The sequence below is a fragment of the Vigna radiata genome, chromosome 10, assembly GCF_000741045.1.
Source record: "Vigna radiata var. radiata cultivar VC1973A chromosome 10, Vradiata_ver6, whole genome shotgun sequence".
Taxonomy (NCBI): domain Eukaryota; kingdom Viridiplantae; phylum Streptophyta; class Magnoliopsida; order Fabales; family Fabaceae; genus Vigna; species Vigna radiata.
This window is the reverse complement of record NC_028360.1, coordinates 2,067,080-2,080,794: the sequence shown is the minus strand read 5'-3', so window position 1 is coordinate 2,080,794 and position 13,715 is coordinate 2,067,080. Positions and strand designations below refer to the sequence as shown.

The following is a 13,715-nucleotide window of genomic DNA, read 5'->3' as shown; positions in this document are numbered from 1 at the left end:
ATATATATATATATATATATATATATATATATATATATATATATATATATATATATATATATATATATATATCAATATACACAGTAATGCAGAAAGGACTTTAGACGTCTATTATTTTGGGCTTTTAACGTCTATTAACCAACTGACGTCATTACCGGTGACGTCAATGGGACGTCGGATATCCATATTACAGACGTCTATAATGACGTCAGTTAGTGCCTTGTCCGATGTCACTAGACTTCGGCATATGCCTAACCCGACGTCTAAAGGCACAATATAGACGTCAGAATACGCATTAACCGACATCTAAAAGTACATAAAGACTTATAACATGTCACTAACCGACGTCTAAGGTCACTATAGACGTCAGTCTTTGGATTAACCGACGTTTAATACAGTTTTTGTGTTTTAGTGCACTTTTATTCCTGTCTTGGGATAGCCTAGTAGCACACTCTGCCTTTGCTAGTTTTCCCCGAAAAAAAGCTTGCGTCTTTTGAATTTCTCATGACATTTCAACCGAAAACCAAACCTGGGTTCTTGCTTAGTTTCATTTTCAACCGCAAGGGAAAAATCACAGTGAAACAATAACTAGGCAATGACCCGGGGTCGTTTTTGGGCCGAAACGCCACCAGAAATCCAAAAGACTTTGCTTTTTCTGGGAGGCAGCTAGCAAAGGAAGAATGTGGTACTACGTTACCCCAAGAAAAGAACAAAATTGCACTAAAACACAACACAAAGGAATTTAATCAGTTGAACCAGAAGATAATCGATGAAAGACTGAACAAAGTTTAAACGGTAACCATAAAAAAACACGCACCTAGAATGCAATGCCGCAAGAGAGAAAAAGGAGAGGAGCCGCAAGAGAGAAAAAGGAGAGGAGGAAGACGATGATATCAGAAACTGCAATGCCGCGAAGAGTTTGTGGTTTATTTAACATGAAATGGGGCGTTGGTTGCTACAGAAACCTACGTCTATAGTCACATAGACGTCGGTTATATAACTAATTTGACATTAAAGATAACTTTTAATCTGACTTTTTGAATGCACATTAGACGTCCGACATTAGGAGAGCCGACGTCTATTGCGCTGAACCGATTGACGTTTCATTTCTTGTCAGGGAAGTAGACGACAGTTGTCCAAGGTGCCGACGTCTTTAACAATATAGACGTTGGGGCTCTATTATCGGACGTCGAAGTGCCTGCGAGTTTGGTATCATTAATTACAGGCACATAGACGTCGCCCACTGAGAAATCCAACGTCTATATTGCAGAAATTGATGTCTTCCCGCCTTCCGGACAAGTCATAGACGTCGGTTTTTTACTACAAGACACCTAAGCGCCTGGAAATCAGGTGAAGAGCATTAATTGCAAGCAAGTAGACGTCGGCCCCTAGAACAACCGATGTCAATTGGACGTCGGTTTAGGGCAGAGCAGATGTCTACTATATCATAGACGTCGTTTGTCCTAGAAACCGACGTCTTGGGGACCAACTTATTTATGATAATGCCACCGTCCATTAATATACGTCGAGCTGCCCTCTAACCGACTTCTTTTGAATGATGTTAAACAGCGTTTTTGCACTAGTGACAATACCAATTTTTCATAGAATGTTTTTGTAATATAATCTAAGAAAATCAAAATAGACAATGAAATTATCAAGTGTTCACATAAATTTTAAGGATTTTAATGTTGGTATTGAAAATCTCTTTTATTCTCCAATCACTCACTTCATTTGGTTTTCTCAAACTCATAAAAGTATTGTCTCAGAGGAAAAAGAAATTGTTCTTTACTGATTGGATGAAGAATTTTAATAATTCTGAACACTTAAAATACATTATATTTAATGTACTTGTAATTAAAATTTCTTTAATTTTTAAATATTATTTGGATAGAGTAAGTTTTTTTTGGATAAAATAATTGAATTTTTCTTTTAAGATAAAATTTCATTTTAAAAATATGTATTTTAAAATTTAAGTTTTAAAAAAATGGTAGTCAAATTTAAATGATCAAATAATATTTAACAATTTTAATTTTTTTTTTCTTTAAATATGTATGTGTATAAAAAGGTACACGGAGGAATGACGACTACTTGTGAAATTTTAATTTTCTTTCTTTTTCTGGAATAAGTTTCAAGTTCCAATATTATTTTAATTATTTAAAATATTTTATTAAAATTTGTATTTTAATTTTTTTTTTAAATTTCCCATCCGAACAATTCAGGCTATCTAAAAATAATTCAAATTCATTAAATAAATAAATTACTCTAGTAAATCCCCTCTTTCAAATTCATTAAATAAATAAATCACTCCAAACATACTATTATAGAGCTGTAATAGCAACCAAAACCCTAATAAATCAGAACCAAAAATAGAGAAATGTACACCAAATTCGTGCGTTCATGCAGTCATCAAATTGGAACTTGTAAGGACAAATCAAATTACTCATATATATGTAAATATGAGATACCATCATCTCATTCCGAACTAACATCATATTTGTAATGATAAAGAATATTAAACATTCAACACAATATACATACACATATAATATATATATATATATATATATATATATATATATATATATATATATATATATATATATAGAAATTTAGCAGCTCACCCTTTTGTGGATCGGCTTTCTCTGGTTCCAAAATTCGACTGGAAATCTCGTCGAACTTCTTTTCTGTTTTGAAGTTGCGAAGAAGATCATCGACAAGTTTTAACGTGTCAAGGAGTTCTTCTTCGTTACTTTTCACTGTTGAAAACAAATCTTTTATGGCTGTTAGATCAGACATTAACCTGTCAAGCTTATCAGAAATATTAGGCTCTTCTCCGCTCTTAACCAATGTCAACCGTCTCTGCAGTGTTGGCACTGCTTTCATTCGGTTTGTTCTGATAGACATTTTTCCTCTTTCTCACTAATTTTTAAGACACAATGAAATGTTATATGTTATATATATACAAACACAGGTTTTCGTGAACTATGGCATCAGATAAAACATTATACACAAGCGAGTGAAGGAACCAAAAGTGCAAAAGTTCCACGTAATTCTTTATCCCTTAAATACTTTTCACTTTTCCATATCTTGCTTTATCTTTACATTCTTTAATATTCTTTTCATGTGTCTCAAATTTCAAATTTAGAATATTGGACATTCTTTTGATATAAACTACAACTAACTAATATTTAAATACATAAAATGATATATTGAAGTCTTAAAATAATTTGAAATAAAACTCAAATGATTATTCAAATTTAATGAACCTAAAACAAAATAAAGAAAGTTAAAAGCCAGTAAATGTAAACATACAACAAAAATGATTTGATTTCACTTGATATTCCCTTAATTGATTAGAATTTTAATCTCTTTCATTTCTTCAAGTTTCATTTACTATGACATCTTTACCTCCATTGCTTACATGAATGATGAAGGTTGAAAAACAGTGATTTTCATATATCAATTTGGACCAAATTACACCCTTTACTACTCGGAATGAGCTTAAAATTAAGCAAAACTCAATAAATGAGTCAGGAGAGAGCCAAAAGATGTTTTGAGTGATTTTATGCTTGTTTTGCATTGTTTTGAAGCTAATTTGAGAAAAGTAGAAAATGGAGTTGAAGATACAAGTCGTTGACTCAAGAAAAGAACAGAAAAATGAAATTTTGAAGAGTCGACGTACCGCCCGGCGGCACACTTAATCCGTCAAGCGGTCCAGGACGAGGAGTAGGCAGCATTTCAAGTTGAGAGAAACCGTCGGGCGCTGGCGATTGCCGTCGGGCGCTGGCGAGGGAAACCGTCGGGCAGTGGCGATTGCTGTCGGGCGGCGGTGGCAGGTTATGGGAAACCGCAAGGCGGCACACTTGAACCGCCCGGCAGTGGCACGCTGGACTTGGGCCTGATTTTGACGTAAATACCCCTACTACGAATTCAGAGTCATTCTTTTGACAAGGGAAGACGGCCACACCTAATTTTGCTCTCTGGAGAGGATCTCTTGGATGCTTAGGCTCCTTTTCATCTTTTCTAGGGTTTGCTCTTTCATTCTTCTTCCATTTTTCATCTAAGTTCACCATGTCCATGGTGAACTAAACCCTATTGTTGTTGGGGAATACAATGTAATCTTTTGATACTCTCTCTTATTGAAACTATTGATTATTTTATATGGTCTCCATATGTTTTGATTGATTATTGTTGGGTTATCATCTGTGCTTAAGGCTTTTATCGTTTAACTCATTCGGTATATTGTTGTTTGTCGTTATTGACATGGGGACGTGCGATGATGACATGAGCTGGTGAGTAATCTCTTGATTTTGCAATACCACTTAGGGATAGGGGTAGGACGATCAATTGCGCTAACTTCTGTTTATAATGCGGTATTAATTACTAGGGGAGGCTAGGGATAGCAAGCCGGTAATTGATATTAGGCCCTTTTCGCCGAGGGATCGGGTTAAGGGGAGGCTAGGGATAGCCAGCCGGTAAATTGATATTAGGCCCTTTTCGCCGAGGGATCGGGTTAAGGGGAGGCTAAGAAAGTCGCATAACAATTTAATCAATCTAATAATTAAGGGTAATATGTAAGAGAGAGAGTGGAATAGATGAAATTGTTAATACCCAACAACATTCATCCATCCATTGTTTTCACTTGTCAATTGAATCAACATTTATTTTGCATGTTAATATTTTTATCCTCAAAATCCAAATTATTAAATTTTATTTTTCAAGTCTTATTATTTTAATTCACGCGAAAGAAAAAGTCATACGAATCTCTTGGAAAAAACGATACTTTATCTTATCATTTATATTACTTGTACGATTTGGTACACTTATTAATCCATCATCAATGAACTAATATGATTTTCTAATAAAGAAAAAGAAAAAGCAAAATATCTTTTTTTTAGAACATTTCAGTATAAATTAAGTTTTTGTCATGTGAGAGAGATCCATTCAATGTTAGTATCACTTCATTAGTTTATAATATCCACATTTTATTCAATAATGAAATATTATAAAAGAGTCTACTATTATTATTAGCATTTCTCTTTTATTGGATTCATTTTCCAAAATTCAAATTAAATAGTTCACTCCTTTGATTCCCTTATTTCTTTTTTCTTTTTTTCGTATTGGCCAACCATCCCAAATGAGTGTGTACATATCTCTTTTATAAATTAAATAAAAACAAGTTGGGTGGGTCCCTTTTCAATCCTATAAATCAAACCTACCAAAACACCTTTTTTGACACCAAAACATAATTGTAGAAATGTTTAATTGATCTTTACAATTTCAAATTATAGGTTTTTACTTCTTTTTCAAAGACATCTTTGTCATACTCATCAATTTCAATTATAGTTGCATACACGCTATTTTAGAATTGAGGATGAACATGGATCATAAATACTTAATGGGAAAGTGACAAAAGTAGAATAACTAAAATACACATCCTTTAGTTTGGCTTTTTCTGAGCCATGTTGCACCCGTGACATGCCACCACTCTTGAGAAATGAGCAATACCTTCCATTTCTTTTCAGATAAATTAATTTGTTGTGATGTTATAAAATGTTTTGAATTTTAATTATTTTAAATGTAATCAATATTTTATTTGTTTAATTTTTAAATTGAACAATTTTATTTTTCTAAATGTTATCTATTTCATTTTTTGTCTTTGTATATTTCTATATCACTGAAGGAATTAAAACTATTTGCATTTTAAAATTGAAATGATTAAAAACGGGTAAATTTCTTTTAGAATGATTAAAATTGAATTTAAATAATTTTAGAATGACTTTAAAAACATATTTTAACCTACTTTTTTTCACACGCACATACAAAGTTCTTAATGTAGATATACTAAAATATATCTTTTATGAATTATTTCGATATATTGAGAAATTAAATTAAATTCTAATTTACAAATTTGAAGAGAGACGACTATATATCATTAATTCAATTTTTACTAACAGCTAATAAACTTAACTTACTTGTAAGAATTATTATAATTTTCTTTGTTTCATCTACAAAAAAACACTTTGTTAACCATAAATAAGTGAGTTCCAACCTTGGTAAAATTAAATATGTTACTGACCTTCGTATTTTTAAACTACTAATCAGTTATCAACTTTAACGTTTTATAATATTCCTTTCATCTTTTATAAGACGAAAACAATAATTTCTAAAATTTTGAAAAAAAAAATAGTGATACAAATGTTTAAAATACTAGCATATTAATAATACATTAACCTTCAAAACTACTAGTAATTACTATCATTTTACTTGACCATAAGTATGTTCACTTGAAATATTGATAGGTTAATTTTTTTTTCAAATAGATAATAAATATTAAAATAAAAAATTTATTATATTAGAGAGACTAATTACATATACAAAATATTTTTTTAAAAATAACGAAGTAATAATTATAAAGCATTAAAGTGAAAACACCAAAATAAAAAATAAATATAATTTTAGCTTTTGAAAGTCTATAATATTTACATCATCATGAATTTAGTCACTGATTTACAAAGTGTGATTGCGAAAGAATATCCTATCAAAATGTTGATAATTAAGTTATGGAAAAGAATATGCTCAAATTTCTAAATAAACACTTCTAAAATAATAAATGTAAAAGCCAATAAGTATGTTAGGAGTAGTGGTAATTTAAAAATAGTAAGATTTGATTTTTTTTTAATATTAAATGGTTTTATTATAAATAGTTTTGCATCAACGAATTTTATTATTTTAAAATGTATTATCGTTTTAGAAAACACTTTTATAGAATTCTCTACCTTATCTCTAAGAGTTTTGACTCCTGAGTCATCTGTTTAAAAATAAGGAGGTGTCTAGACGATCACGACGTCAAAGCCTACAAATCTAATCAATCAATTTCTGTCTTAGAACAAGTAAGTTTCTACTCATTTTTACCTTTTAGTTTTGATCCATGACTATGCATGGAAACATTTTTGCATGTATCATTTGGCCTTCCTTTCTTGTTCTTGGTTGATCGAGAGTTCTAAGGATCCTGTCCAATTCTAATTTGGTGTCTCGTAGGTTGTCTAGAGATTTCTTATGTTTCAAGCAATCTGCGAAACATTTCTTTGCGTTGAGAAATTTTCTTGTGAGGTAAAGGAAGCTAGACCTTGTTTTAGATTATTTTGGTGGTTTGAATTTAATATCTTTATATAATATAATTTGAATTGCATGTATTTAAAATGATTGTTCTAGTAATATCTGAATTTGAATAATGATCAATGTTTGTTTGGTGATTGAATGTTTGGTACTATGTGAAATTCATGTTGATATTGCTATGTTAATGTTTACTGAAGTTATATATATTGATGTGATAAATTGAATTCAAAATGGTTGACGTAAAGAGGGATCAAATCAATACTTGGTCAAGGTAAAAATATAAGGGTTTTGATGAGTGAATTTGAGAAATAAGGGTTGATGTGAGAATACTAATGTCTTGGGGTCATTATTGAGTAATTTAAGACTTGTTAGAGGTGTTGATGGATTTAAATCTGTTTTGGAATAAAGTGGTAGTGATTTGTTGAAGTTTTAGAGTGTTTTTAGTGTAAAAATGGGATTTTGAGTAGTGACATTTTGAGTCAAGGGGTATAAACTGTTTTAGAGAGTTTGGAATCTTTTATGAGGTCAATTAGGACTTGTCTAGTGGTTTATATCAGACAAATTTGTCATGAAAAGTGATAATTGCATCACAGGTTGAGTTTATTAGTTCATTTTGGAGGTTTAGGTGTTGGAAATTGAAAGTAGGATGGTTGAAAGGAAACTGAGCTGTTGGAGGGTTCTAACAAGTGTAAGTAGACTTGATTATGCATTTGTGAAATTGATATAGGAATTAGAAAGTGTTGTTTTTAGCTTAAGTACTTTTGGAGTTGTCAAGTGGACTTAATGCACTTAATTTTAGATTTAATGATCAAATGAGTACTTCGTTATAATTCTAAATATGTTTTTGCAACAATTCTAGTGTGTAAAGAATTCATTTGATCATTAAAACAAGTCTCAAGTGCATCAAAGTCCATGAACAAAAAAATAAAATGGAGACCATTTTGAATATTTTCAACCAAAACTCAAAAAAAAAAATATTTTACCATAATGTTTTTATTTTTTTAATTTTATTCTACTAATGAAATATTACAATATACACGTGTAAAATAAGAATGAGAAATTCAATAATTTTCTCATAAACGAAAGTTAAATTATATATAAATAAAGAACTGTTTTTTAAAAAGAAATCAGTATGAAACGCTACTTATAAAAATTAAGTTATATATATATATATATATATATATATATATATATATATATAATTTATCTAAATTTGACTTCAAGAATATTTCATACTAAATTATAAAAATAATTTCTCTAAAAATCATTAATATTACTATGAATTTGAATGTCATAAATAAATAACGACAGAACGAATTTTTGCTGTACGATACTAACTCTGCACCAGGTATTTTATCTACAAAACGATTTTTTGCTGTACGATATTAACTCTGTAACAGGTATTTTATTTACAAATATTAGAAAAAATTAATACACATAATTTTTTATATTAATTTGACACTATTTTTATTTCTTTTCTTTTTTAAAAATATAAAAATTTATTTTTTATAACTATTTTATTTTTATAATATATATATATATAAATGAATATAAATATGTATATCTATCATTCCTCAAAAATAAAACTTGGTATCATTAATAAATCATAAACCGGTGGTTGATTTAAAGAAAAGTTCAGACTATATTGAACGAAACAAAAAGTTGCTTGAGTGAATATTATAAACTAATTAGTCACACTCACACAGTGACAACAAAAAGTGGTGCACTATTGCCAAAATCCACGGACCTGAATCCCGGCGTGGTGAACAGTGATGATAGATTCCAGAAGTACATTGTCATCGTGCTGATCCAACGTTATTGGCAGAGGTTTGTGTTGACACACAAATGGAACTGAAACTACTCCTAACGGTTTTACTAATTCGGTCTGCAACTGTTGCGGCTGATTACATTCGACCTCCGCCTCGAAAAGCTTTGCATCTTCCATGGCATTCTCAACCCTCCTCTTACCCTCAACAGGTCACACTCTTCATCACTCTGTATTCTTCAATTAAATCACTTTTTTTATATACCCTTTTACTTATAGTTTATCAATGCTACTCTTTTCCATTCTTTGTTTTCTTGTGCTTTTGGTTCAGTATCTGGGTTTTTGTAAGGAAAGAAAAAGAAAGATTAACATGGGTGTATTTCATTTTTATTTCAAAACTGTTATTAACTTTGAACATGCAAGTAAACAATGTTCAACCAAGAAGATCACACTTAAAACTGGGTGGAATGGACTTGTGCCTTTTAAGTATGATCTCGGTTTTAAGTTTTGTAGATGTAATAAAATTAGTTGGAATGAGAGACTCCAGTGACCTAACCTGATTTTTGGATAATCTAATGGATAATCTATACCAGTACAATGTTTAGCGGACGAAAAGGTTGTCCGGAAAGTTGGTGCAGAGTGGTGGCACATGGCTGTGTAGAATTGGGAGATAGGTTGAATAAGACGAAAATAAGAGAAGAATGAGAGAAAACATCTAAGTATTCGTGTTTTTAGAATTTTAGACCGCTTGTTTTGGATAGAATTTTCAAAACATAATAGTATTTTGATGAGAGATTAATTGGTGAGTAGTTTGAAGTAGTTGTAGAAAATAGTTTTTAATCTCATAAAAACGGACCCTAAGTGTTTATGTTTCTGGTGTCTCTTAATATAGAATGATTTCCCTTTACTTTGTGAATTACATAAATGAGTGAGGTATTTCAAAGTTCGTCCTTTTTGAGCGCAATTCTTTTTTCTTATACGGTTTCAGCCCCGCTACTGTAATGCTTTCTTTGATATTTTTTTCCCTTAGGGATTTTATGTAATAGAAATTGTGATATATGGAGAGTTTGAAGTGAAATTCAGTGGAGCACCACTACTTTGATTTGTGACTCCTTGGTTGAGGTCTATGACATTAGACTAATTGATTAGCAACATTTTGTGATTGGAGTCATATTTGATCTTGATTATGTTATGATGAAAATTTCTTTGGGAGGTTGGCACTGCAATATGGATGGTATTCAATTTGCACCCTCAATATGTTTGAGATTATACTCTTCATTAAAACAGGGTGTCTTAAGTGGTGAGAAATCATTATATGATGTCTGTTTGTAGTGATCGTTTGTTTGTTGTAATGCTTGTACTCTGCAAAACGCTTTCATTGAATGCTTCTTATTTGAATTTAAACTGCACTCCTTTATTTTAGTGAATTCTATGCTAATTGTTGAACTACTCAATTAGTATCAGTTGATTCAGATTCTTATTATCAAAGTTTATATTCCAGGTACACATTTCTTTAGCAGGAGATCAGCACATGAGAGTTACTTGGATTACTGATGATAATTCTGCACCTTCAATTGTAGAATATGGAACACTGCCAGGGAAATATGGCTCTGTAGCTGAAGGAGAGACCACCTCGTACAGTTATGTGTTCTATAACTCAGGAAAGATACACCATGCCGTTATTGGTCCTTTAGAACATGATTCTGTGTACTATTATCGATGTGGTGGACAAGGTCCCGAGTTCCAGCTCAGAACTCCTCCAGCTCAACTTCCAATCACTTTTGCTGTGGCTGGGGATTTGGGTCAAACTGAATGGACTAAATCAACATTGGATCACATTGACCAATGTAAGTATAATGTTCACCTACTTCCAGGAGACCTAGCATATGCTGATTACATCCAGCATCGATGGGACTCCTTTGGTAGGCTAGTGCAGCCACTTGCTAGTGCAAGACCATGGATGGTAACACAAGGGAACCATGAAGTAGAGAGCATACCTTTGTTAAAGGATGGGTTTGTGTCCTATAATTCCAGATGGAAAATGCCATTTAAGGAAAGCGGATCAAATTCAAATCTCTTTTATTCATTTGAAGTTGCAGGTGCTCACATTATCATGCTTGGGTCCTATGCAGATTATGATGAATACTCTGAACAATATAGATGGCTTAAGGTTTGTTGGTTTCTCTGACTGATTAGTAGTTACTATATTCTGACAAGTGTTGCTTTATCTATTGCCACCATTAACTGTAAGTGCTTGGAGAGAATAAATGTGGAAAACAAAAGCTTCTTCTGTGCTAGGTTTTCATTTTCTAGTTTTTGGTTTTAGTCTACTTTTAATGGAAAGCATTCTGAGAAATGGTTAGAAGCACAGTATGATTTTTTATTATTAGGAATGGCATGTATCACATCCACAGGGGAAAACTAAATTTGATCTGTGACAGTCTTGGACTCTTGGGATATTTAACTCATGATTCATCATGGCCATGTAGAAGAATTCTTGCTTTGGAATTTTAGACTGTTAGTTTTCATATTTTTTTTTCCAATGAGAATATGTCATTAATAATGCCTTGGACAAGATTGCTTTTGGTTCCTGTACTCTTCATGCCTTAATATGTTATATTACTTTTCAACTGTCACAATGTCCTTGTTTTTATTGTTCTTTAGTTATCTTGTTATAGATTTTCCAAATGAAGTCAATTGATCCATATAGCCAATTCCATTAACTGAGATAAGGTTTAATTGTTGTCTTGTCATCAGTCACAAGACTAAATATTAATTTAAAAAGCAATGACTGGCATCTGTATTTCTTCCATCCTGTTGCCTTGAAATCTCTCAACGGAATTATGATTAAAAACAAAATTGCTTCTTCCTTCCTCGATTTCATTTTTTACTGCTTACACTCAAGCATGAAGCCTAATGTAGAGCACACTGATGTTAAAAATACGTGGTATCAGAGGCATGCATTGTATTTTCACATAGCTTTGGCAAAACAACCTACTTAAAAATGATAAGGCTTCATAAAACCAACATTGGGGTCATGTCTTTAACTCAGATAATGGAGATCTTAAGTATTGTGAATTTAAATATCCTCCATTATGCATAGTTGAACATTTCAATGTATATGTATGAAGAGAAGGAAAGATTTAGACGATAAAGTCATTTTTGGTGTTATGCTGATATTCTTGTAACATAATATTATAATAAACATTTCCAGAGATTTTACCTTTTTACTTGAATCCTAACCTGTCTTGCTGAAATATGTTTATGTACACAGACCTAATGTTCTTGTCAATAATCTGTAGGAAAATCTTTCAAAGGTGGACAGGAAAAGGACACCTTGGTTGCTTGTGTTATTTCATGTGCCGTGGTATAATAGCAACACTGCTCATCAAGGTGAAGGTGCTGATATGATGGCAGCTATGGAGCCATTACTTAATGCTGCTAGCGTCGATTTAGTTCTTGCTGGTCATGTGCATGCATATGAACGCTCGGTATGCCTACAGGGTTTTGTTTCTTTTAAGTTTGATTGTATTAGGATTTAAAACTGTGCTTTGTCTTGTTGGCAGAAACGTGTATACAATGGAAGAGTTGACCCTTGTGGTTCAGTCCATATAACCATTGGTGATGGAGGAAACAAAGAAGGCTTAGCTCATAGGTAAGTTTGATTCTGCATAAACCAAATATATCTTTCTCTTAACCATTTGTTATCCCAAAAAATCTATGCAAACTCAATTTGTCACAACACAACATGCATGCTGCTTGTATATATCTTCTGTCATTCTTACGATTTTTGTCGTCACATCACCTTATTGTTTGTTGACAGATATATAAATCCACAGCCAATATGGTCAGAATTCCGTGAAGCCAGTTTTGGTCACGGCGAGCTAAAGATTGTAAACTCTACCCATGCTTTCTGGAGTTGGCACAGGAATGATGATGATGAGCCGGTAAAATCAGACGATATCTGGATAACCTCTTTGATCAGCTCTGGATGTGTTGATCAGAAGAGAAATGAACTCAGGAATAAACTTATGACTCCTTAAAATCCCCTGGTCTTGTTATTCCTCAACAACAGATTAGCAGGAGTTTGGTCTTGAATGCAAATCATGAAGCAATGCCTCATATTAGTAATGGCACAGTAGCAACTTGATTGGTTTGACCTTGTCTTTACATCTTTCCCTGTATTTAGTCTAAGTGCATATTCTATAAATTAAGTATAAGGCAAGTGATTTGTTTTTATGGTATTGTTTACTATGACATGAGTAACTCTTTAGTGATAGCAGCTTGATTGAGTTGACATTGTGTGGTTGGAGTGAGTGGAGACTGATATATCAATACTTCGCATGCATTTTCTCTTGCATGTACTATAAAATACACGGTTTAGAATTACATATAAACATAGCTTTGGCTTTTTTCACTTTCTGTAGCACAGTTCTGATGTTTGATATGGGAAAATAGAAAACTTTTAATATTTTGGATCATGAAGAATGTTGGCTAGAACCTTTTCATATTAAAAACTGGCCAAGATTGTGATATCCAAAAGGGGAATGAACCTGTGTTTTGCATTTGGGAAGTTGATGAAACTTTTGTCCATGCATAAGTTCAAGCAGTATTTTAAAACTGTTAACCAGAGATTAATTTTTTCTTAGGGAGCATGGAAAGTTGGTGAAGTTTCTTATGTATAATGCTCTTTGAGAACTGATTATGCTTTATGATAAGGAAAGGAGTGTGTTGCTGAAAAAGCATGAATTCACGATAACCAAATCAGGCAAAACTGTTAAGATCACTAATTATGACATTAAGTTTCTGCACTCCTTTGGAATGTTAAATG

The 13,715-nt window shown here is 32.0% G+C and overlaps 2 protein-coding genes across 2 annotated transcripts in view; one reads left to right on the top strand and one right to left on the bottom strand.

Annotated features, from left to right (window-relative positions):
- LOC106774672 overlaps positions 1–2,909 on the bottom strand; it is a 7,089-nt gene extending 4,180 nt beyond the window's left edge. Inside the window, exon 1 of the mRNA XM_014661718.2 lies at positions 2,622–2,909. Within this exon, the coding sequence (XP_014517204.1) occupies positions 2,622–2,904 (283 nt within the window). The 5' untranslated portion in view covers positions 2,905–2,909. The remainder of the gene's footprint in view (positions 1–2,621) is intronic.
- Positions 2,910–8,790: 5,881 nt separating this feature from the next.
- Positions 8,791–13,244, top strand: LOC106775062 (purple acid phosphatase 18-like). The gene is made up of 5 exons (XM_014662098.2): positions 8,791–9,096; positions 10,386–11,054; positions 12,187–12,375; positions 12,451–12,539; positions 12,708–13,244. Exons 1-5 carry the CDS (start codon positions 8,965–8,967, stop codon positions 12,925–12,927), a joined length of 1,299 nt encoding a protein of 432 aa, XP_014517584.1. The 5' UTR covers positions 8,791–8,964; the 3' UTR covers positions 12,928–13,244.
- Positions 13,245–13,715: the final 471 nt, after the last annotated feature.